This window comes from Lepidothrix coronata, unplaced genomic scaffold, assembly GCF_001604755.1.
Source record: "Lepidothrix coronata isolate B3197 unplaced genomic scaffold, Lepidothrix_coronata-1.0 Scaffold353, whole genome shotgun sequence".
NCBI classification, from domain to species: domain Eukaryota; kingdom Metazoa; phylum Chordata; class Aves; order Passeriformes; family Pipridae; genus Lepidothrix; species Lepidothrix coronata.
This window is the reverse complement of record NW_016690533.1, coordinates 83,575-111,537: the sequence shown is the minus strand read 5'-3', so window position 1 is coordinate 111,537 and position 27,963 is coordinate 83,575. Positions and strand designations below refer to the sequence as shown.

The 27,963-nt window shown below is 40.2% G+C and overlaps 1 protein-coding gene across 6 annotated transcripts in view; it reads left to right on the top strand.

Moving 5' to 3' along the window:
• Positions 1–27,657, top strand: part of FYCO1 (FYVE and coiled-coil domain containing 1) — a 46,005-nt gene extending 18,348 nt beyond the window's left edge. For 3 of the 6 annotated variants that reach the window (XM_017838709.1, XM_017838710.1, XM_017838708.1), the window contains exons 8-19: positions 12–2,642; positions 3,539–3,631; positions 4,669–4,787; positions 5,701–5,868; positions 6,299–6,448; positions 7,898–8,103; positions 8,450–8,594; positions 17,716–17,799; positions 20,707–20,802; positions 21,835–22,045; positions 23,316–23,425; positions 23,838–27,657. In XM_017838709.1, coding sequence (XP_017694198.1) covers positions 12–2,642; positions 3,539–3,631; positions 4,669–4,787; positions 5,701–5,868; positions 6,299–6,448; positions 7,898–8,103; positions 8,450–8,594; positions 17,716–17,799; positions 20,707–20,802; positions 21,835–22,045; positions 23,316–23,425; positions 23,838–23,913 — 4,089 coding nt within the window. In that variant the 3' untranslated portion in view covers positions 23,914–27,657. Of the gene's footprint in view, positions 1–11; positions 2,643–3,538; positions 3,632–4,668; positions 4,788–5,700; positions 5,869–6,298; positions 6,449–7,897; positions 8,104–8,449; positions 8,595–17,715; positions 17,800–20,196; positions 20,226–20,706; positions 20,803–21,834; positions 22,046–23,315; positions 23,426–23,837 lie in introns of those variants that run through there. The other 3 variants (XM_017838711.1, XM_017838713.1, XM_017838714.1) reach the window with 3 other exon arrangements.
• Positions 27,658–27,963: the final 306 nt, after the last annotated feature.

The following is a 27,963-nucleotide window of genomic DNA, read 5'->3' as shown; positions in this document are numbered from 1 at the left end:
TGTTCATTTAGGCCCAAGAGTTTCCCTCCAGCCCTGATGTAAATAGCTCACTAAATGCTGAACACCTTGAGGGCTATGAAGAGATGCGTTTAGAACTTGACCAGGCTGAACTGAGGCAGAGGGAACTTCAAGATCGTATTCACCAGCTAGAAATGGAAAACCAGGAGCTCCAGGCAGCTGTCAGCCTTCAAAAAGAGCAAGTACAGGTAGAAAAGGAGAAGAGCAATAACTACAGTGAGGAGAACTCCCGACTGACAAAGATGATCACAGAGTTACAGAAGCAGTGTGAGGTCTCACACTCCACTCAGAGCACTGTCCATGACCTGCAGAAGTGCCTACAGTCATTGGAATTAAATGCAGTGGAGCAGCAGAAAGAATATTCAACAAAAGTGGAGCAGCTGTTGACCAGCAAGGAAGACTATGCCTCAAAATTGCAGGTTTCAAATCAGGAGCTGGAGACCTCGAGGGCTTTGATTGCTGTGAATAATCTTTGCATCGATGAGCTCAAAGCCAAGCTGAGTTCTGCAGAACAGAAGAATCTTAGCCTCCTTGCGAAAGTTGATGCTGCCTTGGATGAAAAGGGGCAGCAAGCCACAGCCCAGTGTGACTCTGCCCTACAAATACATGCACTGTTAGAGAAGCTTCAGGAGATGGAAAAGGAAAAGGCAGATATGCAAAGACTCAATGATGAACGTGCGTCTCAGCTGAAAGCAGCAAAGGAGGAGCTGCGGCTGAAAGAACAGGCACAGAAGGAACTGGAATCCAGATACAATCGCCTCACTGCTGACTCCAGAGAAGAAAGTGAAAAGCTGATTGGGAGCCTGGAAACTATGACAAAGGAAAAGGATGCACTTCAGGAGGCCCTGACTCTGAAAGGAAAGGAGATGGCTGAGCTCCAGACCCAGGTAATGGGGTCGCTGGCTCAGGTGGGGTCACTGGAAAAAAGTCTTGAGGAAGCCAGGAAAGAAAAAGAGAAACTTGAGGAGGAATATGGTAGGAGGGAAGGAGCACTGAAGCAGGAATCCCAGTCACAAGCAGAGCAACTTGCACTACAGGAGGGTCACTTAACAAAGGTGAGTCAGACTGTGTGTAGCCTTGAGGAGCAAAACCGCAAACTCATGTCTGAGAAAGAGCATCTTGGGCAGAAAGTCAAGGAGCTGGAGGAGCAGATGGAGCAGCAAAACTCTGCAGTGACCGAATTGGATGAGGAGAGCAGGAAGCTGAAAGCAGAGAATGTGAATTTGCAGCAGTCCAAGAACAAGATGGAAGCGAAGCTGAAAAATCTGGAAGCTTCTAAAGCTTCCCTGGAAGCTGAGGTAGCCAGGCTGAGAGCCTCTGAGAAGCAACTTCAGAGTGAGATAGATGATGCCCTGGTGTCAGTTGATGAAAAAGAAAGAAAGCTCCGGGGCGAGAACAAACAGCTGGATGAAGACTTGCAGAATGCTAGGAGGCAAAGCCAAATTCTGGAGGAGAGGTTGGAGGCTTTGCACTCAGAATATGAAGAACTAAGGCAAAGAGAGGAGACCACCAAGGAGTCTTATGCCTCACTTGAAGGACAGCTAAAGAGTGCCAAACAGCATAGTTTAGAAATGGAAAAAAGCTTGGGCACCTTGAAGGAAAGCAAAGAGTGTCTCCAGTCACAGGTCACAGAGAAGGAAGTAGAACTGCAAGGCTTGGAGAGCCAGTGTGAGCAGCTGAGAGCAGAAGCTGAAAGACACAGAAAGAAAGCAGAGACTCTTGAGGCAGAAAAGCTCAGTGTTGAAAAGACATGCCTTCATCAGACAAAGCTTATAGAATCCCTCACATCAGAAAAAGAATCAGTGGAAAAACAGCAACTACAGCAGGCAGCTTCCCTGGAGAAGGAGGCAAAAGAGCTGGCCTTCAGACTGACCATGAGTGAAGAGCAGTTGGAGGTCAACCGAGGTGAAGTGTCAAGGCTGCAAGCAGAAGTCCTCGACCTGCGAGTCAAGCTTCAGCAGACCACTGATGAGAGAGAGAGGATGAGAGGTGAGCTGGCAGTCACTGTGACTGCCTTGAGTGAGCAGAAGGTGCTTGTTCAGCAGCTGAAAGAGCAGAGTGAGTGTCTCAACAGAAACCATGTGCAAGAACTGCTACAATGTAAAGAAAGGGAAGAAGTGCTGAAAAAAGAGCAGGAGACAATAGCCCGTCAAAAAGCTGAGCTGGAAAATAATTTGCTGAACTTGAAGGAAGAGCTATCCAAGGTTAAGCAGTACTTGGAAAATGCTAGAATGGAAAACGAAGAAAACAAAGATCTCCTCCACAGGACCAACACAGATATGGCTGAACTTGGTATTCAGATTTGTGGCTTGTCCTCTGAAAAGATGGATGCAGAAGAGCAGTTAGCCCAGGCCAGAGAAAGGCTCAAAGAACTGGAAGAACAGGCGGCAGAGCAACAGAAGAAGCTGAAGCTTGACATCTCTAATCTCAAAGAGGAGAACAAGAGCTTGCAAGAGAAATTAGAGGAGGCTCAAATATGTGCCGCAGCTGTCCCAAATCTGCAATTGCAGCTGGAGACAGTAAAGAAACAGGCACAGAGTTTCCAAGAGACCAGCCAAGAAGAGCTGTCTGCAATAAAATTTCAAATGAGCACAGAGATTCTAAATTATCAGACAAAATTCAAGGTAAATTAATGTAATTACTATAGCTGAGGGAGCCGCTTTACCATCTGCTGCAACAATTACTGCATGAAATCCTAAGTTTTGTGTAGGTCAGGCTCTGAGACTAGCATGCAACTAACCTTAGCCTGGGAATCTGAAAATGTCTCTACACTCATGATCTAGTCCTATCTGAGATAAAATCACTCTTCAGAATGTTATGGACTTGTACAGTGTGGCTGTCCAAGCCCAGTGGAGAAGCCATCCACTCCTTGAGAGGGTGATGATTTCTTATGCTGGCACTGAAGGTGGCATCTGCTGTAACTATTCCCTCTGGTTACAGCTGTAGTTGTTCTCTTTTTTGGTAGGAACATTGCAAGACCTGTTCCCCACACCTCTAACACTGCTTATCCTTAGAACTGACTCTGATGAAAGCAGACTTAAACTGAAACCATATACTTTCGCAGTTAATTCTCTTATGTATTTTTGCTTTCAGCTGCTCAAGGTAGCAGCTGAGAAGATCAAAGTTTGGCTTCCAGAAAAACCTGAATCAGCCCTGTATATGTGAAACAGCACACCTAAAGGCTGAAGATTTTATTGTGGATTTTTTGCCATTCTGAGATAACGTCTAAGACTGGTGGTTGATCAGAAGCTTATGCCATTGCATGAGTTTGACCTTTTTGTTCAGAATTGTAATAACCTATGGAAAGTAGCAGTAAAACACAGCTAGTGCCACCACAGAGGGAGTTTCCTTGATTCCAAGAGTTGAATGTCTTTTTAGCTGTCTTTCATAAGCCTGACAGTGGTGCTGCATTTATCACACGCATGGCACTAAGAGCACTCATGATTCACAACTGGGAATTTTGTAAATGAAGGGGTGGCCGCTAGAAGGTTTCTAACTCCTGGCTCAATCTCTCTGCTAGGCAGTCAGTGAGGAGTGTGGGAAAGTGAGAGAGCAACTTGAAGAGCAGAAGCGCCAACAGCATGCTGCGGAGGAAGAGATTAACGAGTTACAGGTAGGTGCTTGATCTGATTTAAAACCAGAGGCGTTTGTGTCAGCAGGCATTAGTGTTATAGCTGAGAAGGCAAGCAGCATTTTGATGACTGGCTGTGAGTCTGAGAATGCCCTTGAATAAATACACCACGCTGCAGACAAAATACTCAGCAGCTGACAGCCACCAAAGCAGAGATTATGAAAGGCACAGCTTCACTTAGGATTTGTTCTCTTTTGAAAGCTAGCCAGGTTTTCTGTAAGACCTGGCTATGTGTTCTCTTCTTGAATGGAAGTGCAGGTTCAAAATGTGTCTTTCTTAGGCCCTGCATGCCCTAGGCCCTCCCACTGTTCCTTCTGTTTTCAGGCTTCAAAGGGCACTGAATCAGAGAGTTAATCTGTCTGAGAAATAACCCAGCCAGAAAAAAAATAGAATTTTTGCAATAAATTTATTGAACAGTTGAGTTAGGAGGGTCATACTGAGTTGTAAGGAATCCAGAAACAAGGAAGTTAAGGTTACTGAATGTGGCCCTGCCTGTTAACAGAAATACACATACCTTTAGATGCAGTTGGATATGTTCCCTGAGGACTCCAAGTTTGGCATACTTGGCATACTCTGGAGAGGCTAGCTGTGAAAGGAGTTGGTTTTGTTGTCCATTGTTCTTCATATTCCATATGGCTTTAATAAACAACATTTTTCTCCTACTTAATTTTTTACTTTTGAATTTTTTAGGTGGTGAAAAAGCTTTCAGGGTATATTCTTTTGCCATTATCTTTGAGAGATTTTCCTTGATAAAGAGGCAAAAGCTCAACTGACATGAAGTAATAAGAATTACAGGCTTAATGCTCTCTTAGTTTAGAGTTTATCCCTTATTCAGTGTGACAGAAGTAATCAGTCACTAGTACACAACTAATTACTGCCTGCTTATACAATAATATCTTAATTGGTTGTGTGGCTGTAACTGATTCTTCTGAAACATTCTTAACTGTCCTAGTAATTGTCCTATGCGTGGTAAAGTGTTATTTTTATGTGTAAGGAAATACAGTCATTTATTTTACTAGGCTGCAAACACGAGTTTGTCCAGAAAGCTGGATGAAGCAAGAGAGCAGCTGTCTGAATCAGAATCTGCTCGGCTGCAGAGGGAAGAGGAGGTGACATCTCTTAGAGAACTCTTGGAAAGGTGAGAGTTTAGGTTCTTTACACGAGCTGTTAATTGTAAGCTCAGCAAGGGAACAATAACCAAAATGTAGCGAAAATCGCTGGGGTTTATGAAGTACCGTGTGCCACAGGGTTTATATAGGGCAAATGATGTGCCCTGATGAGGAATATCAGATTGACACTTCAGATAAGAAATAGATAAATTACACAGTACACATGAATGAGCGGTTTAGATTTTACTGTATTGTTAGCTGAGGACATAAATTCATTGTATGTCTTCCTTCATGAAACTTAAAGATGTTCTTATAACCTTCTTTTACCTTATAGGTTAAGCACAAAATTAAAACAATATTGGGGAGGGTTGTAAGGAATGAAAAATTTAAGGTTTTGGGCTGTTTGTTTTTTCTCTCATCTCCATGAGCTTCAGGAAATCAGCAAGAATTATTTGAATGGGACCACATACTGCTTCTCTTTACCAGGTTTCTTATCAGCTTTAATTATCTAACTCAGGCTGTGTTTTCAAGGTCTGTAATGTGGGCCTGTGTGGTGTGGATAATCTGGAAATCAGAAATAGAACTCTGAGGCGTGGACTCACACAGAGTCTAATGGGTTAACCAAAGCCTATGTATTTTTATGGTTTTTGCTGATATCATCTGTTTTATTCCCAGTGTGGTAGCCATCATAAGCTTTACTATAAGCAGGCTATCCAAGAAATTGCTGGTTGCTGACTATGTTCACTAGATGGTGGACTATGTGCATTTTCAGTGATGCAGAAAAGTGGAGAGATTCTGTCTATCTCTAAAAAATTAGCAAAATTGAGAACAATTTCACTGAAACTACCTGTTTATCAGAGTGGAGTAGCCCGTTCTTCCATGGGGAAGACTTAAATGCACATGAGCTAAAAATGATTCTTAATTGCCTTTATATTTGATCAGGATCCAAAAAGAAGCTGATGAAGCAAAAGAGAAGATCCTGGATTACACTGAGAAGCTCAGCAAGGTGGCAGCAGACAAAGATAGCAGTGACCAGAAATTATTTGCTGAACTGGATGACCTGACAAGAACAAAACACTTCCTTGAAGAGCGTTTGATAGAACTTATCAGGTTGGCATCAAAACAAACAGCAAGCAGAAATTAAAATCCTAGCTTAGGATATTGAGGGATACTGCCTAGGTGGTCCAGTCTTGTATTCCTGAATTAAAGGTACAAGTAATAGCCAAATTCATCAGCAGCTGAAATTTTGCATTTCCATAATACAGTAAAAAAATGTAACACCGAATGTTATCTCCTTAATTTGCTGCCTGTTTTGCAAAAATATGTAGTTCTCCACATGGCATGTGTTCTTCTCCTTGTCTTCCCAGAAGCTTCAGGAGGTTTTTATATCTATCTTTATTTCTGAAAGCTCCTCAGAAATTTAGAGCAAAGGAATTTTTACTGTGAAGCTTTCACCAGTATTCCATTTGAGGTTAGTTAACAGTAAACCAGCACTGATAACTTCTGTGTGTTTTTCTTTCCTTTAACTGTGTCTCTGCAGAGATAAGGATGCTTTGTGGCAAAAGTCCGATGCTCTGGAGTTCCAGCAGAAGCTTAGTGCAGAGCAGAGGTGGCAGGGGGACACAGAAGTTAATCACTGTCTGGACTGCCAGAGAGTGTTCTCATGGATGGTGCGCCGACACCACTGCAGGTCAGTTTGTTGAACTGTATTGCACTGTTCAAAAGCAAAATTCAGTATGATCATCTACATGGATGAAAGATTTCTTAATGTTTGCAGTTCAATGATCAAAATCATTGATATATGACATTATAGAGGCTGAAAGAACACACGAGCTTAGAAGGGAGTAAGAGACGTTAATGGAAAGGTCCCTTAACATGTATTAAGGCAAAGATCTGGATGCAACTCTGATCTGGGGAGTCTGTTAGTATCTCATTTCTGGAAATAAAGATGATCACACCCTACCTGGTGTGTTTCTTTGAAGGACTGTGCACTTCTCTCTTCATGCTCTAAACAATATTCACTAGGATGATTTTGGTATTGTGATGTAAGTATTCCAGAACAAATTCCAACCTGCTGTGCAAATGTAAATTTTTTTACTTACACTAGATATGTTGAGAGATAATTACCAATTGCAGAGTAATCTTTTTTTTAAAAGTTGATATTAAATTATTTCCCCTACAGTTAGTATTATTTATCCGATCTAGATTTATTAAAATATTTTTAAGTGGATACATTTCAGGGTCCCAGTGATATGTTTGGTTTGACTCTTCACTGTTCCTTATTCTCATGACCTGATTTGTCATGTAAGGAAAGAAATACTGGGACTGTTTCACCTGCATATAAATGTAAACAGCTTTCCATGGGGATTAGTGAATAATGAAGTCATTTTAGGTAAAAACTTCCAAATTACTCATTTCTACTAAAGTCTGTGAAAGGTATTTGTGTTGATGATTTAAATGGTTATGAAAAACAAAACCATTAAAACTTCATGAGTAGCAGTCATCCCTGCTGGGTGCTTTTCTTCATGAAAATCTTTAAATGCTCATTAAAAAAGAGTTGACAGTTTAATACTGAGAGACTTCTGAGTGAAGAGGGCAGGAGGGATGAATGTACATGTATGAGTCCAATACTGTTTTTTCTTTCTTGTCTGAAGGGGAGAGGGGTCATTATGAAGCAGAGACATATAGATGTGTTCTAACAGTCCTTACAATCAAATAGAGTTTTGCTGTACCTTAGTATGAGATTTGGGCTGTGCAATATTATTAAGCACATTTCCTTTCTATATACTTAGTATAAATATTATTTATTTGTATTGCATATTTGTGTGCATTTGGTTGTTTTATGTCTTTATATTTAAATGCAATTTTATTTCTTTTTTAGTACTTTTAGTTTTTTCTGTTTTCTCTGTTTATTAAGGTAGCAAAATGTGAATGTGAATTTCTGCCCTGTGCTTGTCAAGAAGACTTGTTTCACTTCAGAAAGGAGCACAGTCTGTATAATGAGTTCTGCCACGGACGTAGTTTTCACTCTTTTGCAGAAAACAAGACTGTTATGACAAAGCCCCAAACTCTGTCACGTAGATATGTTCCAGCTGTATGTGGTGCTTTTCTAACATCTTTGGTTTTGAATCATTTCTAGAATGTGTGGTCGCATTTTCTGCTACTACTGCTGCAACAACTACATGGTGACAAAACCTGGTGGAAAAAAGGAGCGTTGCTGCAGAGCTTGCTTTAATAAGCCTAGAGTCATCGTGGACAGTACAGATGACTCTGGATCCAGTGCCAACCAGGAAGGATCACCAGCTTCATTGGAATCGCCCGTGTCACCATCTGAGAGGACTTTTGGTTAGTTTATTGTTTGCATGCTGTGGAGAAATAAGTAGGGTTCTTTGACAGTCTCCAAGAAACCACACGGTCACCTCCTGCTCCAAGGACCTGCAGTAGGTCATGGAGTGTTTTCAGGGTGTGACTGATCCCGTCTTTGAATTTGATTGGTATTGACTGAAACATGTATGTATATTAAATGAGTGTCAGTCAGCCTAAGGTTTTATACTAGTTCTGGTAGTTACTTAATGCTTCTGTAAAGGTAAAGGAATGGCCCAGTCTTCCCCCTTAAGGGCTTTGCTTGTTTATTTTCCAGACAACCAGCTAATATTGTTTATGTTTATTTTCATGTCCTTTTATGGCACAGTTGCAAGTGAAGCCTCTAAACCACCAGATGATGCAGCATTTGATATAATCACTGATGAGGAGCTGTGCCAAGTACAGGAAACAGACTCTCTCCACAATGAAAGTCAGATGGAAAGAGTGTCTCTGGATCAAAGCATGACAGATTTGTGAGTAAACACCGGTTCATTGAGAGGAGACTCTTTTGGGTTTGCTTTAGAATGTTCTTTTTTTTTCCCATTGAGAACCTCTGCATAAAGAGAAGACACCACTGTTCCGAGGCCACATGTTCATTAGACCAACACTACATAATTTTGACCTATTTGAATAGTCAGCATCAAATCTAGTAAATATAAACAGCTCCATCCTCTCCCTCCACCTGTTTCTCCACAGCACTGGGGAGTAGTCCCAGCTCTGTGCTGTCATCAGGCCAGCTGTCACCTTTAAAGCAGCATTCAGGCCACGCTGGATCACTGGTCATGCACACGACTTGTAATAAGAGCTAAGTGATACTGTCAGACTCACCACTGCGTAGTATCAACAGAACAAGGAGGTGGGGAAAAGTTAAGGAAAGCTGTGCTCTTTTTATGACAGGCTTCATTGAACTAGATGTGAAAGAACCTGTCTGTGTCCATAGGATTCCTTTTTACCTTAAGATGACAGCTCACAGAAAAGAAAAAAGAACAATCGTGTAGCTAAATCTGGCACAAGTTTGTTATTTCTTTCTTAAGAAAGGGAGAGTGAATGTTGGTTTCAGTAATTTTTTTTTACATCTATTTCTACACTGAATTAGCAATGAAGAGGATCTCATCTGAATATCTAAATACTTAGTTTGCAAATTATGTTGTAGTATTATAGTGTAATATATATCAAGGTTTATACAAAATGTTGATTTACTATTGTTCAAATATTTCAAGTATTTTACAAAACTTCTGTAAAATATATTTTGAGAAGAAAAAAGAAAGACAAATTTCATCTAAATGATGCACTTGCTTTGCTTCTGAGCAGAAAAATAAACTTGATAAATCAAAATGCTAAACTGAAAATAGCCACAGAGTAACCACTCTGTTGCTGAGAAAGCAGTTCTAGACTCTTTTGCCTTCAGGAGACACATTTCTGATATAAACCACAGTGACTTGCAGTTTGTTTATTTGGTAAAAAAAACTTTTCAAGATTCTATGTTTTTGTTTCTTGGTAAATAACTTGTCTGTATTCTGCCTATTTTGTATACTGTTGACACTGACAGTATATTTCTGCTTGTGATGTGCTGAGCATACATGAATGAACTGAGCTCCACAATGCTCTTATGAATTGTTTTGCAAAGGGGCAGTTTGTGGTGGTGGGTTTTTGTATGTTTGTTTGTTTTATAAAGAAAAAAGTGTAATGTACTACTAATTTGAATTTGTGCTGTCTGCAGAGTGTATATCACAGGTGAATTAGCTCTGGAGGAAACAACCAGAAGAAATAGGTGTGGGTCACCATTTGTTTCAGTTTGGGATTGACTAGCTTCATCTTGTCCCACAAAGTATTCAAGCTAGAAGGAAGGATTGCCACTAACAATGGAATACTATTCTTGAAGAGTGCCCACGCAACAACCTACTTGCACCATGTAAACTTTTGCAGGTTGTCCATCTCCCCTTGTTCACATATTGTAGGTAGGCGGGAGAGCCAGGAAATAGTGTTTTGTCTCTGCTGCTCTTGGTTATCAGTTTCCTGAGCAGGTGGGAGAGTCTACTATGGTCATACTTGGAGCGAGAACGGCCTTCTTACATTGCAGATGACTTGATCATCTCGTGTTGATTGTGTGGTTTTGTGTTATGGGAGAGATCTAGAAACTGATAAATGAGTCAAGGGGTGGTGTGGTGCCGGTGGTCCGTGTTGAGGGGAAAAAAGTGTTGATTGTGACAGCACAGTTTTCTCACTTGTTTCTGTGGCGAGGAGTGTACGTGTACCTGAAGCTTGAGTGTCGCTTAGCACATGAGCAGATAATGCAGCACAAGATGCTTTGGGGGCTTGAGAGTAAATGTGCCAGAGGCACTATACTGAGAACAAGCAAAGATTCTGCTAACCCTCTGTTCTGTCTTTGACAGCAGCCCATGGCAGATGTACTGAAAATTTCCCACATTTCAAGGATCTGCAGTTCAGTTACTTTCTGATTTCTTTGCTGCAGATTTCTTGGCTGTACTGGACTGAACACCCTGAACCTCATATAGACCTCTAGTCCTTTTATTGTTTTTTGAAAGTGTCCAGCTAAATGTGGCCTCATGGAAACTTTCGATAGTCTCCACTGGCATTCCAATAATGTTCTCTTTGCATGAAATTGAATACTTTGAGCAGAATTTACTTTGATACTGTGCCTGGGGAAGACACGAAGGATCCAATATTGTGCTTGCTAGATGCAGGTCTGAGGAATACATACAAATAAGTAAGTTTTCAGGCCAGACTTCTTTGTTGAGATCTCCTGAAAATAATCGAGTCTAGTTGGGTTTTGCCAGAGATGTGAACTAATTGGTGTGGCTCTATAAATGAGGGAGATAAGCAGCCAAGAGAGGGAAGAGAAGAGAAGCTTGGTGTCCAAATAGAAGATCTGCGATAGACATGCTCTGTTGACATAGTTTCTTATGACCTTACTCTGACTGACTGGCAGTCACACTGACCATATCTATTCTAGGTGTGAGTCCTTTCTGGATTGGCAATGCGAGTTTCTGCTCAAAGAAGTGAATTATGTTAAAGGACATTCCTGTTTCTATTTGTCATCCTTTTGGCGCCTACTGTACTGTTACTCTATTTTTCACTTGTTTTCTTCACCTAGCCTGCCACTGTAGTTCTTTCCTTGAAGTGACATGAAGCAACAAAATACAACAAAAATATTTCATAACAGCAAATTTTGAGAGTCTGCCTTTACTGGTATAGGTCAGTTGAGAATCAATTAAAACTCAACTTGGTCATGAACTGCACAGATGTGTGATAAGATAGTTGATGTACCAGCATAACTCTGGCTAACCTTGAAGCAACCTTTCCTACAGGTTAGGATTAAGCAGCAGTTGCTTCATTCTTTCGAGTCTGTTATGTGTGTTTGGAGCAACCTGATAAAAATCTTAATGTGAGAAGCTAAGTTGTGTAATTGTGGTAGATCCCGCTACTTCAAGGCTCATCGGTTTTCTTTTGAAGTGTTGTATTTTTAAACTCTTTTATTTCTAAAGCATTCACATTTGCAGATTGTGTTCTAAAACAGAGGTCAGGACAGTGTATAGCACTGGATCAAAGTCCTCAGGGTAAACCAGTGCACTGTGTTTCCAGTTTTACATATCATAGACATTACATGCCTGCTATACATGTTGCAGCAGCAGAACCAAGATCATAGACAGCAGAATAATAAAAAAAAAACCAAACAAAAAAACCCCACCAACAAGAAAAACCAAGAAAAATAACCCCTTGCCACCACCCTGGTACAGAAACAAAGAGTTTATTCACACGTTGGCAGTGGTATGAAGAACATTTCAGCCTATCTGCACTGTGGTTGCTTTGGTTTGCATTCTTTTTTTTCTTAAAAAGGACTCATAACACTCTTTGCTAACCTAATTACTACTAACATGGCCAAGTGCCAGTGTAGCCAAAAGGGGGAACTGAATGTGGCAAAGCATTCACTGTGCAGAACCAGCCAGGAAGGAGTGGGGGCAGAACCTCTTGCCATCCTCTTGCTGGCAAAGCCTGCCTTGCTGTCTATGGGGATAGCAGTTTTACTTGCCACACACATGTAAAAGCACAACATCTTCCTTCCTAGTTTTACTTTAAGGATATTTCACTGTGGGAGGAATGAGAGATTGTATAGTAAGGAAAGGATTGCCTAAGCAGCTGTTTTCTAAGGGGGAAAAGGGACATGGAAACAATAGGTCAGGTACCACTGAGCTGCAGTGCTCTGATAAGAAGGACTGAGAGTTAATGGGGATAAAAGGAACATCCAGAGTGAGTGTGATTATTTAAAAAATGGTTTGAAACAGTTTAAACTGGTATTTTAAAGCTGTAATGCAAAGGACTTTCAGCCTTTGGGCCAGACCCAACCCTGCCTTCATCACAGCTGCATAAAGCCTCCTTCTGCTCCTCTCCAACATCCCTTCTTTTTCCTATTCCAGTCTGTTCTCCAGCCTGTTCTCCTACTCTCTGCAAGAGCTTTTGCATACTTTCGGTCCCAATCTGCCCTCCTCCCTGCACACCTTTTTGCCTCCCACTGGGAAGTGAAAAGGCCAGAGGTGGAAAGGGAGGACTGGAGGAACAAGGTTGGAAAACAACTAAGGAATCCACAGTTTCATGGCAAGGGAACCGGGGTGCCAGGAGAAACAGACTGGAAAGATGTCACGGGGCAAAAAATGTGTGGGAATGGGGATGTGAGTGTTTGGATCTAGGGAAGCAGTGCTTAGTGTTGGAGACCACATGTGACATGATGTCCCTTGTGTTTACAAGGGGTCTGGTCAACTGGCACCATGAGCTCTGTTATCAGAAAAAAGATACAAAGATGTGTAGGGGATGTTTAGACCATGAACCTGATATTAGATGAAAGGCAGATGATACTGCTGCTTTATTACAGAAATTTTAGACAAATACTAAAGGATTATGTGTAGAGAACTCCCAAATGGGAAAAAAAACCCCACCCAAAAAAACCCAATCACACAGGAAACCCAGCATGAAGATTGAAATGTATATGTTTTTAATCCAGGAATTCTCATGAAATGAGAAATGAAAGGCTGAACTAAAATATGTAATATATTTGAAACAAAATTCATAAAAGCTTTTATTAACAAATACCATTCATGGAAAAACAGCATGCCAAAGGTTTAGGAGTCAGGAAATTCAAGTTAGCTTTATGTCATGAAGCGTGGGCTCTGCGTAGCTAATTCAGGTACCAGCTTTGGCTGGAAAAGCAGGAGACACTGAAGTATCATGATTAAGATAGGTTGGTCTAAAGTTGATCACAGTGTTTATTAATGGCATTGTATTTCCTCTTTCATTCAGGCTACCTATCTCAGCATTTACAAAAAAACAATGTGAATCAGAAACGGTGAAATAGTTGACAGATTTTCTAGGCAGTTTTTGTAGCTTTTGACATCTGCATTATTTGAAGCAGTAGGTTGAGAGTCTTCCTGTTCAGTGGTTTGCCACTGTTTAGCCATAACTTGTTGTTTGATACATCTTGAGATTTTAATAATTTCCTGTAAGTACCTTCTGATTTTCATCCCCATGAAGAAATGCAGAACAGGGTTAAGACAGCCATGGAAATAAGCAAGAGTTCCTGTTGTGATAATTGCATATTCAAAACTGCTATTCAAGTTAAAGCTCCATTCTGTGTTAATTATCAGTCTCAAGAAAGTATAGGGTAACTGAGAGGGTATAAACGGGACTATAGAAAATATTTTTTATAGATTTGTTCTTTTGAAGAATTCTGGCATGCAGTAAAGTTCTAATAATTAGTGAGTAGCCAATGAATATGGCTAGCATAGGAATACAATATGCAAGAGTCACTTGGATCATTCAAGAGCCAATTCTGTGCAATGGTTTGGCTATTCTTCCTGACATAATGCCTTATCAATATTAAACACCTCACTAAAAAGCATGGTGTGGCAAATGCTAGTGTGATCACTGAGATCAAGACACAGATTAATTTGCCCCATGTCATTTTTGTTTGGTTTGGCACATACGTGTTTCAGTGGCAAAAGTGATAGCAACAAGTCAGTCAAAGGTGATAGACATTAGAGTTAACATTGAAGTGTATACATGCCATGGTGCCTAAAGTCCACTCCTGAGTAACAGAATATCCCTAGAGTGGCAGCATCCAAAGGAAGACCTGTCAGCTATAGCCAAGTTCACCAAAAACATGTCTGTCAGCATCTTCAGTTTCACGTGGAAAACTAGTATGGCAAAGACAGTGCATTTTCTGCTAGGCCAAAGATGAAAACAACTGAATACATACAGAGCAGGAAGACTCTTGTAAATATGAAAATTCTCACTTCTGTTTTTACTGGGACCACTGATGGAGAAGTTATAATAGAAGTTAGCAGCCTCTGTAGTTGCCACGTTGCCTTCTTTTTAAAGGCAGCCTGTAAGGAGATACATTGAGATTTTTTTTACTCAGCAAATAATTAAATCCTAATGCATCCAGGAGACAGGAAAAATCCTAAGTGCTAACAGATAAGAGTTGTAATAAAGCATACATGACAGACAAAAGCAAATCTATTTATTTGCTTAAGAGGATTGGCTTGACAGTCAAGACCCAAACACAACAGCTGGTGGATTTGAATACATCATCTGTTACCAGATTTATACTGTTGGGGACTCAAAAGCATACTTAAAAGACAATTACAAAGAAGCTTCTGAAAATAGCGTAAGGATTAAGCTTTCAAATACATCAGTGCTTTAGTGTTTGAATTGAGGTCTTCTGGGGAAACCCATGAGAGAAACAGAATTCATTTTGCCAAATCTAGCCTCTAGGCTCAGGTTGCAGGCTCTGAGTGCCAGTCATTTGTGTTGGGTTGGACCTGTCCTGAAAGGCATGGTTTGAGTCTCAGCAAGTGAGCACCTGTGGTTCAGTTCAGCCTCATCTTGTTTTTTAGATGTTAGTCACATCATCAGATGGTGGCACTTCTTCCTTTCCCCTTCTCAAGTGACTTACTGGAAACATGGAGGATTTTCATTAATGTATTTCTAAAAGCCATCTTTACAAGTTGTTTACCTGGTAAATTAAATCTTTCATAAGACAGATTTTTAAAGATTTAGTCCAAAAGTTAAATGTCCTCTCTCTTGAGCTACAGCGAATGTTTCTGTGAGACTAATCCTACTACAAGATATTACTCAGCATAAGATTAGCAGAATTCACCTCTGAATCATTAACATTGGCTGAAAGGCCTTAACTGGTGTGTTGTAACGTACAGCAGTTTGAATGTCTCTTGATTCTGCAAGGGAGGGAAACAGTATTCAGAGAAAGCAGCCCATGCAGTTAGATCTTCGCAGCAGTCTGTGGTACCATTGCTGGAGTGCTTCTGGGACTCTGACTTGTAGAGCACTGTGCTTGTACCTCTGAGTACTTGAGTTTGGAACCTGTGAATGTGTATATAAAAAAAACCCAAACAACTCCAAATTTGACTTAATCCTGCAGCATCATTTACTAAAATAAGACTACTGACACAAAGCTCTGCGATGCCCTTTAAAATGGAGTTGTTCCTTGTGCTTCATTGCATGTGGTAGCAATTCTCTGCCTCTGAAAAAGAAACTTGAACAAGGTGCTAAATATTCACAAACTGCTCCTGTCAAATAGAGTAGAAATGAGTTGTGAAAACCACCTGCTTTTATCAGTTATTTTCAGATGCAGAACAGAGTATGAGGATGATACAGCAGTGGTTAAGCTATGTGGTAGCATCTGTACCCTAAAGCAGTGTGAATGTCTGCCTTGAGAAAAGATAAAGTTCCCACTGTGCTGCAGAGGGCCAGTGATTGGCCCTTTCTAACAACGAGGCCCATTTAAACTCCTTAAAACCAGAAAATGTCACTTGTGAAGTGTCTTAATCATGCATTTATGGAGAGCTCATCTAAGCTACTCTGGTCACCCTAGTTCACAGTGACCTCAAGTCACCAGAGATGCTTCTTTCTCAGACTGTATGGGCAGGGATGGCCTTCCCATGGAGATTACTACTCTTCCTCCCAACATCCATTTGCCCTTATCCATACACAATAAATCTTGGGATCAATTCTCTAACTTTTAATAAACTCTTTACCAAAGATGACTGCAGTATCAGCAGTATTCAACCCTTAGTCCTGCATTCGGGATCAAAAGAAACTCATACATACTTAATTTCTGCTTGCTAACCTACCTGTAATTTGATCTGTTTCCTCCTTTGTTTCATAATCTGTGTTTCCATATAATAGCTTTTTGATGGACTGCTCAAAGAAGCCCTCTCTGGCATAGAAATGGTAAAAACAGAGGTGGGCTGTGTGAGTTCACCTCAGGTAGTGGGCTGAGAGATTAGCTGTTACTTCTGTACAGGTCAGTCTGAAAACATTTAATTGTATAGCTGTGAAGCTCCCTGTGTGCAGAAACCACATCGGCTGCAGGGAACCTGCAGGCTCTGGGATGGAGCAGCCTCTGTGGAGGTACAAGCTGGGCATAGAGGGCTAGGGAGCAGCTCTGCTGAAAGGGCCTGGGATCCTGGTGGATAGTGATGTAAACCCATGCCAGAAACAGCCTTTGCTATACCTCTCCTATAATTCTGCCTCAGCTTCCTTGTAATAGCCTCTAAAGAACTGTGCAAAGAAAAAATTCAAAGTATCTAAGCTAGTGTTACCCACAGAGGTGGCTGTAGCCTTGGTGATCTACAGACTGTGCAGTATTTGGGATATTTGGGCAGCAGCTTGCCAGTGTTTGTAGTGTTGATTCTCATAGTCATCTGTTTGCTGCCTCCTGCTGGGGAGGGGACTTGAAAGTACCGTGGTGATCCCTAATCACTTATTCTGTACCTCTTGCAAATGAGCATTTGAAAGCTGTCTGCATCTCAGAGCCTTTGCCAAACCTCTTCCCTATCACAATACTGAAAAAAGAACCATCATAAGATTTTGCATGTTGTCCCTTGAAGCATGGAAATATTCCTTTGTCGTGATTGTTTCCCTAGCTTGCTTCCTCTGTATTGCCTCTGGTCTTACAGATAGAGTGTAACCAATTTTAATACCAATTTTAAGGCAGGAGAATCCTTTTGTATTGTTTCTTCTTTTGTTGTTTTTTTTGTGGTTTGTTTGTTTTTTCATACAGGATATGGCGTAGTTAAATCATACAGAGTTTTTTTTTGAGAAATAGATGGGATTTCCTATGTACCAATAAGCAGGTCACCCACAGCACAGGGTGGTAGATCTTCATGTCCATCCATGGTTTTTTCCCATCAGTTATCTGTGTAATGCTTTCCCATCCCAACATATGTCAGGGTTCGCTCATAACCTTCCCATCCCTTTCCCATCCATACACCATGCAAGACACTGTCACGCACCCTGTTAAAAACAGTGAGCTCTGTATCCCCCATGCTCCACCTCAAATCAGCCTCTTTTCCTGCCCTTGTCAAGGGCAGTCTGTGGCATCCTTTCTTCCAATCCTTCACCATCTTCTTTATTTTTCTTGTTCTTTGTTGGGCTGGAGGGGAAGGCTAATAACTAAGTTAGGGTGCTTGGGGTGGTTCTGACCTGCTAGATAACAGCAGGCCCAGGGAACCTATGGTGCACTTCAGCATAATGCCTTTGATTGTTTCTTTGCATTTTCAGATGTGTTTGCTGGGCTAAGCAGCTGTTAGGGGCTCTGTACAGCCTCCACTCTCCGTTTCAGGTTTCTGGCTTTCACAGAATTCGGTAAGATTCTCACCCTGGATGACTGAAGTTCTCTCCAGAAATCACTGCGCTGCTAACAGGCTTTTGGGATTTCACTGCTCAGCCATGTGAAGCCAACACCTCAGACATGTAGCTATAGCTGTCAGAGCTCAGGTGTTTATGAAAGCAGAAAATTGCCAAGTGCAGAGTTGAACCAGCTTCTTTCAGGATTTAATTCTGAAAGGGACTTCTAACTCCCAAAGCCATTTATGATGTTGACCACAGCATGTTTAGAATCATTTGTTAGAAATGCTTTCCATGTATAAGAACAGGCATACTGGTCAAGACCATCCACCTGAGGGACAGTGACCAACAGCAGGTGCCTGAGGAAGACCATAAGAACAGGACAGGCATGAAGTGATACTTCAAAGTGCTCCACCAGCCTGTGACAACCTGTGTCTTGAGGATTTGCTGAATCAGAGCTGTTCTCTTCCTCCTGTAGTGTCTTTTCCATGCTTCAGTTCTTCCTGCTTTTCATCCCCACTTCATTTCACTTAAAAAAAAAAAAAAAAGAGAAGAAAAAAGTGCAAACTGTTTAAATACATAGAGTAGAGGATACGTACTCATAAGCTGGGGACCTGGCAAGCTGGAGGAACATCTTAATGCTGCCACATAGGGTGAATAGGTCATGCAAGAATAAATTCTCTGGTCAGGGGGACAAGAGCTTCAGTTAAATCCCGAGACTGTTTCTTATATTTTCCACATAGGCTAGCAGACCTCAGTTTAGACCGTTGGACTGAATGGGATATCATTGGACTGAATGGGATATCATCAAGAGAAGGAGGATTTGCTTTGTGATTATAATGCACTTTGGTTTTAATACACAAAGTGAGAGACTTAGCATTTCCTTAGCCTATAGTGAGTAAATGTGTGGTGAATTTATTTATTGGAGCAGCCAAGTGGAAAGCTAACCACCTAACCATGTACTGGGTTGCAGCAGCAGGAATAAGGAAAATCACATGTTAGAGGAGAATATGGAAAATATATTGGTCCTGAGATTTAATTTACATTTCAGAGTTCCAGACAAAAGGTGAAATTAATGAATTAAATAATGAACTCTAATGGTATTTTGTAATAAATCATGGAGTTTGACACTTCTGGAAGCCTGTAGTCATGTAGTTCTCTTTGTCTACATTAATTCAAGGCTGTGAAATTAAAGCTGTGTAGCTATCATGGTGGGAAGGGAGACTTATACGGATCACAGCATGAAATCTGTTGCTGTTACCACTATGCAAACAAAATATACATATAGGTTTACAAGGTACAGTTTAGTTTTCTAGGTGTTGGTTTTTTTTTTTCCAGAATCAGTTTTCTTATCTAGTTGTATAAAGATAATTAACAATGAAATTATTTTTATCACTTGCTAAGTATTTTCATAGATGTTGCATTAACCTTTATGGGCCAGCTTGTAGTATGTCATTTCTACATTTCAACTGGGAGGTAGTGTTTGATTATAGCTCAAGTTCTGGCACTTAATTACAGCTGTGAGTGTTCTGTACGTATCCCAACTGTCTCTTTAGAGTATTAACAGTAGTGGCATGAATCTGAAGAAGTCAAAAGTTATCCAAGTGGCTACAGGAATAAGAAAACAGGAATAACAGAACATGAATTCTGCAGGTAACAGTGCTTTGACTTCAGGAAATATGTAGACAGTGAGTGCAGCTTTTTTTTTGCTGCATTCATTTGCTGCATATTGCAGTCATAAAAGTAAATTCTTCATGTTTCCAACCAATAATACCACTACACTAGACTTACACCTGGTTGCATGTGCTGCCACAGTATATTCTGATGCTGCTAGTGACAAGCTGAAGGAGTTGTTACCTGGAGATATTTTCTCCTGCTCTTGTGGAGAAATGTCCCACTGGATTTAAAAGGAAATGCTAAACTGTGCAGTGCTTTTGAGAATTGCTCTACAGCAAGTATGGCAATTATGCCCTTTTGGGGCGTAATTACACTTGGTGGTTCAGAAGTGCATATGGTATTACATTTTATTAGATTCCACTGGTTTTTGGAAGGAACTGACCAATTGGTTTCCTGTATATAAGAATCCTTGGCATTTTTTCTGGGAATGACATTCTTATTGTCTCAGTTATCAACCTGCTGAAATGCTGAGAAGCAAAACAAGAACTAGTTAGAGAAGCTCTAACTTACTTGGAAACTATCAGCATTTGTTTACTGACTCTCAAACTCATTCTACTCCCTGTGTCCAGCCCTGTAATTTCTAACTGATGCTACTCCATTGTTCACCCAGAGCATACACCCTTTTGGGGGTAAGGAGTGGATAGCAGGTTCGTCCATCCTCTTCCTCTGCTCTTCTGGACACATCATGGTGTGGAGGAGAGGTCCTGCTTTGTCATCTCATATTCCTTGTATGAAAAGAAGACACACGGTAGTGATTCTACAGTGATAAAATATGTTTTGTGTACAATTGTCAGAGTAAGGAACTGGATAATATGCTCAAACACCTCACAGATTAAATCCAGGGAAATGTCTTATCCCTTTGCCAGCTTTGATTAAGGGACAAGTGCAGACTGTTTTGCTTGTGTCTGGCCTCCATGAAGTTTCCACCTGCCAGGGAATCTTTAAAACCTGACAGCATCTCAGTATTATCTTATGATTGCAGAAGAGATGTTTTGGATGTACTTATGTATTCTTCTTAGCTCATGAAATCAGGATAGGAACAGTTTTATGTTTGTGCCCAGTGGTGATCAAATAGGGCTGCAGTTTTGCCCAGGCAGTTTTGTTGCTAGAATGTGCAAAATAAGAACCCTAGAATTTGGTATTAGAACTATCAAAGTGTTTCTATTTTAGGAAGGCATCAGCATGCAGATGGTATTTGACCACATACTACTAAGGTAATCATGATTTTCCTTTTTTCCCTTGTTCTAGAAACAGTACCTGTAATTCTTCAACCTTTGATGAATCTGAAGAGTGGCAACTTGCTCAAGATGCTGAGATATGCTTGTTGAAGTCAGGAGAAATCATGTAAGCAGAACAGTTTCGTTACCTCCAGGCTGAAAGAATAAAGGCTGAGATCAGATATCAGCTATGTGAGCAGAAGTCTTGCAGGCTCCCGGAAGAGCTGATCCCTTGTGTCCTGCAGTAGAATTTGATCTGAGGAGGATGAGAGAGTGTAACTCAACTACACAGAGCAGCAGCAATAAGCCAGGTCCTCCCTCTTCAGTCCTACAAAACTTTAGTGCAAGTGGGGAACGAGAAGGAAAGATGTAGGTCCACATCACACCAGAAAATCTTCCTTTCTATTCTTAGAAGGAGGTACTGTCAACAGGAAGGGGGCTTAGAGGGCTGTGCAGTTCTAGCAGTTGCTGAAAGAGACTGCAGGGACGAGTCGGGGAGTGCACTGCTAGTTGGACCTGTTTGCAGTCTGAAATAGATATCTGAATGAGGTCAGCTCATATAATGCTTTAGGACTTTAGCACCGAGATAATGCTTCATCTAGGTGCTAAGAACTTCCTTTTTAATTGGAAGTATTTTGAGGCAGCTTTTTTACAGCTTGTTTGGGTAAAATAGACCAAGATGTAGCATTAAGTTCTTCATAGGATCTAGAAGGATCTGCTGTTCACATTTCATCCATCCATCCCCTCTGTACTCCTGATCCCCATTTCCTGTACAAATGATACCGAGAAAGGTGAATAAATTAGGTAACTTATTTTTTGTTTAAATTTATGTTTAAAAAGAACAGTAGAGGGCAGCAGACTCCTTTTTTAATTGTAGTGACTCTAAAAGGCTTTATTGCAGGTTTTCTCTGGGTGAAATGAAATAAACAAGTGAACAAAATCCACATTTGCCAGAGCAGTGAAAGTTCTTAATATCAGTCAGCTTTTCTGTAGTTTTTGCCTTCCTCTAAGGCTGAATTTTCATGCATTTTGTGGACCTGTCCAAAATATGCTGTGGAGTCTTCCTCAAATAGATACAAAATAAAAAGCAGTGATTAGTGGGTTTGTCTGAGTAAGTCGATTGGATCTCTTCAAGTAATTGTATTTTTCTCACTCACAGGATCAAATTACCCCTTACAGTGGAAGAGATCGTAAACTTTGGAGAAAGCAACAAAGAGCTGTTCATTAAATCCAGCACCTACAGTATCATTCCCATCACTGTTACAGAGATGGGGCTAACAATTAGCTGGATCTTTTCATCAGACCCCAAAAGCATATCCTTCAGCGTTGTCTACCAAGAATCTGAAGACACACCGCTGGATCAGTGCAAAGTAAGACCTTTGTTTCCTTACTACCTTAGAGACTGTAGTACTCTACAGTTGGCTGCCTAAAGGAATCAGCAAGTATCACTAGGAGGTCTCACCAAAATGCCAGTTGCTATTGCATTAAGGATTTGTTTCTCCAGTTAAGCTGCAGTTCTGCTAAAGGCAGGGCTACATCTGTAGTTATTTAATGTCGCCTGCAAAAGTTCAGTTGAAAAGCACTGTAGCTTCTCCTGGTTGCATCTGAAATTCACCCACTATTATTAAACAAACCCAAAAGTTCCAAGCCTGCAAAATTCTTCTTTTTTTCCCCTTTTTCACACTTACTTAATTTCAAGCCCTTTCGGGAAAATTTGCCAGGTCTTGAGCAGAAGCCACAAAAAAACATAAATTGCTTGGGTTATCTACGTTTCTTACAATGAAGCATAAGCTTGATGGTGTTCAAAATTGCTTTGCTAGTGACCAAGGTACCAGTTTTTATATGTGCTGTCCATATTTCATGAGGATTATGGATTAAGTGAATCTATTTTACTCAAGTAATTGCAAATTTTTACTGAAGACAAGGCAGCTGTTGGTTTAATCCACCATGGTAGAGGGAACTCTACAGCTGTGATTTACTAGGGGAATAAGATATTTATATAGCATATGTTAATTCACTCCATGGTTACCAACTCCATGTAAAATATCTCTTAATCTGAAAGCCAAATGAAGTGTGAATGTTGCTTTTGTCTTGATACATTTATTTGATATAACTTCTGGGTTTTATGGGGTCATTCTTGATCTATGTCAGCTGCTCTTCTGACAACTGTGCTAGGGTTTTACAGCAAGACACAGAGAATCATAGATACACATGCTTTTGCTGTAAGCTCAGATAAACAATTAAGATTTGCTGAGAAAGCTTATTTTATAATACAGGGAGTATAAAAGCATATATTAAAAGACATTTAGGTAAATCTTGCTCTTCAATATATGGATTTAAGGCAGTGTTAGTAAAGTTGCTTAGATTAACATTTAAAAAAGATCAGGATTTGATTCTATCTCTAAAGCAGAGATTTATAGGTTATTGCTGTAAAGAGATTATCAGAGGAAAACAGGTATCTCACTGTGAGATTTTAGCTTGGGTGAGGTTTTAATGCTCATCAGTTAAAATAATTAGTTTTGCAGGCATATATGCACTTTGGGAGTTTCTAGATGGCTGAAGTCTAAATACTTTTCTGAAGGCAAATGTCAATTTATAGGGCAAATAGCAAGCTTCATTTTGATTTGTATTGAATTCCAGGTTCTTATCCCTATGACTCGCTGCAACTCTCATAAGGAAACCATCAGAGGACAGGTGAAAGTCAGAAACCCTGGAATCTACACACTGATATTTGATAACACATTCTCTAGGTAAGTCCTAGCTGGGTGTAAAAGGTGAAATAAGCTTAGTTTTAGAGACTGTGGAACTGATCAGATGTATCATTATTCTTCCATTCAGAAGTAAGTATGAGAAATTGGCCAAGAGATCTTCAAGGTTGAGTTTTGGTTCTTGTTCTTGTTTGGGTTTTTCTCTCCCCAGAACAGAATTCCACTCTTCTGTTTCCACCTCTGGGAAGGTAAACAGAAGTAAGCAAGACAGTTTGGTCAGGATTGTCATTTTATTAACAGGAAGCTTAACAGCCCTTGCACAGGCAGACTTTCTTTTGACAACAGTCAATTTTTTACTTACATATAAAGTGAAAGACTGAATACACTTTTAAGGCTTCTTGCCTAGTTGACTTCAGCTAACATGATCCTTTTGCTCTCTCTTCTTCCTTGACAGGTTTATCTCAAAAAGAGTGTTTTATCACTTGGCTGTTGAGCGACCCGTCATCTATGATGGAAGTGATTTTCCATAGCCTTGACTATACTGTGTTATTTTTAATTAAATTTTTAAGAAATTATATTATTTATGTACATGTAAGCAGACTGATTACCACTGTGTTTGAAGACTCTGAAACTATGCAATAGTTATAATGCACTTAAGAAGAGATGGATACACTAAAAAATGGAAGCCTTTTCAGGAACACTAATGGTTCTGTACTGTGTACAGATTGCTGAAAAGCCAATGTTTGATTTAACAGGTCAATAATAACCAATTTTTTTTTTTCAGTGGGGAGAAAAATAAGTGTGTGGGTGTCTAAATGCAAACTGAAATTCTCTGCTGAATTATCGCATTATTTTTTTTCCAAAAATATCCTTCAAAAGGAAATTTAAAGAAAAAAGTGTATTTTTGACCTCTTCACTGAGGAGTAAACATAACCATTTCTGTTCTGCTACTCTTACAGTCAGAACAACAATTATGCAATATTTCATTCTTCACAGGCCTATATTGTAATCCATCTAGAATTTTTTATCTTTTCCAAGTTTTATAAACAGCAAACATAGGAGTTTTTTAAATTCTGGGCTAAGATTTGGTAAGCCTTAGCTGGCTTTTACAAATGCTTTATCACTACCAGTTACGAAACAATACAACATGAAGCAGCAAATCCTTTCACTTTCGCTCACCGTACTCTGTACACTGGTCCATTCTTACAGTACCAGTGGCAGAACAAGGAGTATCCTCTGTAAAGTACTGCTCACTGTGTGATATTACGAGGAAGAAAATTCCTTTTTCCTGCCTTAGCACCTTAGTCATCAGCAGTCATAGGAAAGCACAGTTTCTGAGGACATGAGCAGTGTCTCTCTCTCTCTAGACCACGTGGAAGGCAGCAATAATGTTTGAACTGGTCTCAAAACGTCCATCCAAACTGAATGAATATCCAGGCCTGAGGAGCTCTCCACCCAGTGTTAGTGTATTCTCTCCCTTTCATAAACCTTGCAGTTGCCCTATCCAACTGCTAACTTTTCATCTTGGATCTGGAGAAAGAGCTGGCTGTAAACACTGCCTCTTAAGGGAAGACTGGGTTCTCATTTATACAGAATTTCTACACAAACCATCTGCTTTCTATATAGAATTTTATCCTTTTGTCAAAATATCTGAAAGCAGATTTTTTTGTTTTAAAATCCTGTCCTCTGATGTAATGGCAAAACATTTGGCAGGATAAAGGAGAAAAGCTCTTTCTCCCAACCAACCCTCCTCATCATTTTAGGTGTGTCTGATTTCTCATGTCATTGTTCTCCCAAGGAAACCTCAGACCTGGAAGGTTTTAGTGCAACAGTTGGTAGAAGACCAGCACAGCCTGTCAGGGACCTGTAGAGACCTGGTGGCAGCTGTAGCTGATATACAGGAGTCATTGTAAGAGACAGAAAGTAAAACATAAGGGGAAAGAAGAAAAAGAGGCAAGCACAAGCAAATGGTTTAGGGGAGGGTAAGGAGGCAAACTTGTAAATGTAAAAGCAAGGGCAGGGAATTGGAAGGACTTGACTAGGGAAGAAAGTCAGGGGAGTCCAGCTGGTGTTTATATGTCGCTGGTCCAATCCATTACCCACAAGGGATTTTCAACATCTAAAGACTGGTTGGTTGTTTAAAAGATGGTGATCACAAACAAGTCTTGGACATTTACACAGTAGCAGCTGAGGTAAGAGGGAAATTTATGATCATAGGAAAGAAAAGAATTGCAGATAAAGCTAAAGGTTGCTTATCATTTGTTCCAGTTCTTAACAATATATAAATGAAAAAGACTGTGAAAGAATAACAACTTTTCATGGAGCACCTGGATTTTAGGTGTCCAGTTAATGGATAGTGTTTCCCTCCCTTCAGCTGCCTTCTTGCCCATACCAGTGGTGTGCTCCCCAGCCTCTGCCAGGCAGAGGGGTCAGTGCAAAGTACAAGCAGATTTATTCCTCCTCCTGAGGGCTACAGTGCAATTAAACCTATACCTGGCTGTGTGCATGAAAATGAGATGGACAAAGATGGACATGGGCAATAAACAGGCCATAAATAGCACACAGATCAGTTCAGGAATTATGGCATATTTCAGTGTTGAAGCTATGTTTTATATTTAATTAGGCAAGAAGAGATTATTTATTGCTTAAAAATGGAGCACTGTGTACCATATGCTATGCAATTTCACTGAGCTGTTACTGAAGTCTGCTGCAGTTTTCCTTTAAGCTTTTAGGTGTGGTTTTTAAAAGCATTTTGCTGTTCTTAGGTAGAATACTAATCTTACTGGGATATCTTTCTTAAAATGCCAAATGTAAGGTAAAGGGACACTGTCAAGTAGCTTGGGCCAAAATATGACATCTCTATTCAAAAGTATTTGAAGTCTCTCTATTCAAAATTATTTGAAAAATATTGAAAAATTATCTTCATTTCCTCTCCACATCCAGTTCTTAACATTTTTTCATACTGTGGCAAATATTTTTAAGCCACTGTTTATGTGACTCCTAAAGTAATTGTCTCCATCTAGTAAGCTAGATGTTTCCCTGAAGGTCTTTCATGTTGACAGTCCTGAGACTGGCTAAAGCATATGTTTGGACGGAGGGGAATAAAACCACTGGATTGTTTTCATTTAGCATTTGAGTCTTTATGGTACCTTTTCTTCAGGTTTTCCTGCCCCTTGAGAGTAGTTTTATGGCTTTTTTTTTTCCTCTCTGAAAGAGGACTAAGAGTGGAAGCCAGAACCTGTAGTTTAAAGATCAAAAGGTTTGCTCCTAACCAAGGAGAGTATTTAAGGAGGAAAAGTTTCAAATGATGAAATACTCAGGATGCTAAGGTACAGGTACAGGTAAGGACAAGGGTGCAGCTGTTCAAAACCAGCTTGTCAACAACAAGAATCCCATCATACCAGCTAGAAGAGGCTGTGCAGAGAAGATAGTAAAGAACCTGACATTAGTACTGACCTTTTGTTTGAATGCCACTGGAGCTATGGAAACCCAATAAAGGACTTTGCACAAGTGCAGGTTTGTGCAAGAGATTATTTCATTCAAGCACCTTACACCTCCATTCATAAGGCACTTGTTTGTGTGAGCTGTGCCAGTGATGCTGAAAAGTCTGTTTATTTACAGGTGCCCAGGTGATTTGTTGAATTGGGCTTTTTATTACCTGCAGGAATGCAATTAGGAGAAAAGAAATATTTAAAATTGATCATAAAATTAATTGAAGGGGATGTCTCACTCATAGGACAAAGAGATTATATACTGTGTTCAGCATAAGCAATTGGGTGATTTTCCTGGGTGCTGGAAAGGGTTAGGGTTAGGAGGTATGGAGGGTAAGATTTTTGTTATACAGAGGTTTATGTGAAGAAAAGAATGTAGTTTCTTTAAGAAAACGACAGTGTTCCTTTACTCAATCTTACTCAATGTTTCTTAATGAAAAATGACAGAGATGTATTGCATGAGAATGTACCATGTTACAAAATAGCAAAGCTACAAAAGCCTGACTTTGCTCCTTCCTCAAAATTGAAATTGCACTATAGTTTTAATCATGCTCAATCACTGAGGTTGTAACTTGTTCAGAAGCATCTTTTGGTCTAAACTGCCAAAGAATTGCAAACCCTGTTCACATCAAACTTCTTGCTCCAGATATGGGAAAAATTATGTATACCAGTGTCTGTTACAGAGATGTAGACGGTTGTGTACTGGAATGTTTCTTGATGCTTTTTTTTCCCTTTTTTAACCTCAGGAATTAAAAAATAAAATTCTTTATCGTTGTGAATGTATGTCCCTTTCCGGCCTTGTCGAGATAGCTTTGTGTGGAAGATAAATCTGATGATTGTATGGTCTACTTCTAAGCGGGAAAAGCTTTTACAAAATAAGGAAAATAGAAAATAGATTGTCAACTATTTCACAAATAGTGGTGAAAGGCCACATCTGTACAGTACAACAGAGGAACAGTGGAGATCCTTAAGTGAGCCAGTCCTCAGAGGTAGAACCAGAGCAGCCTCAAGGACAGCAAGTAAAGTCACTGTTGCCCCTGACAGTGAGCCGTATGGTCCTTCAGCTTAGGGCTCCCATCTGGTTTTCCC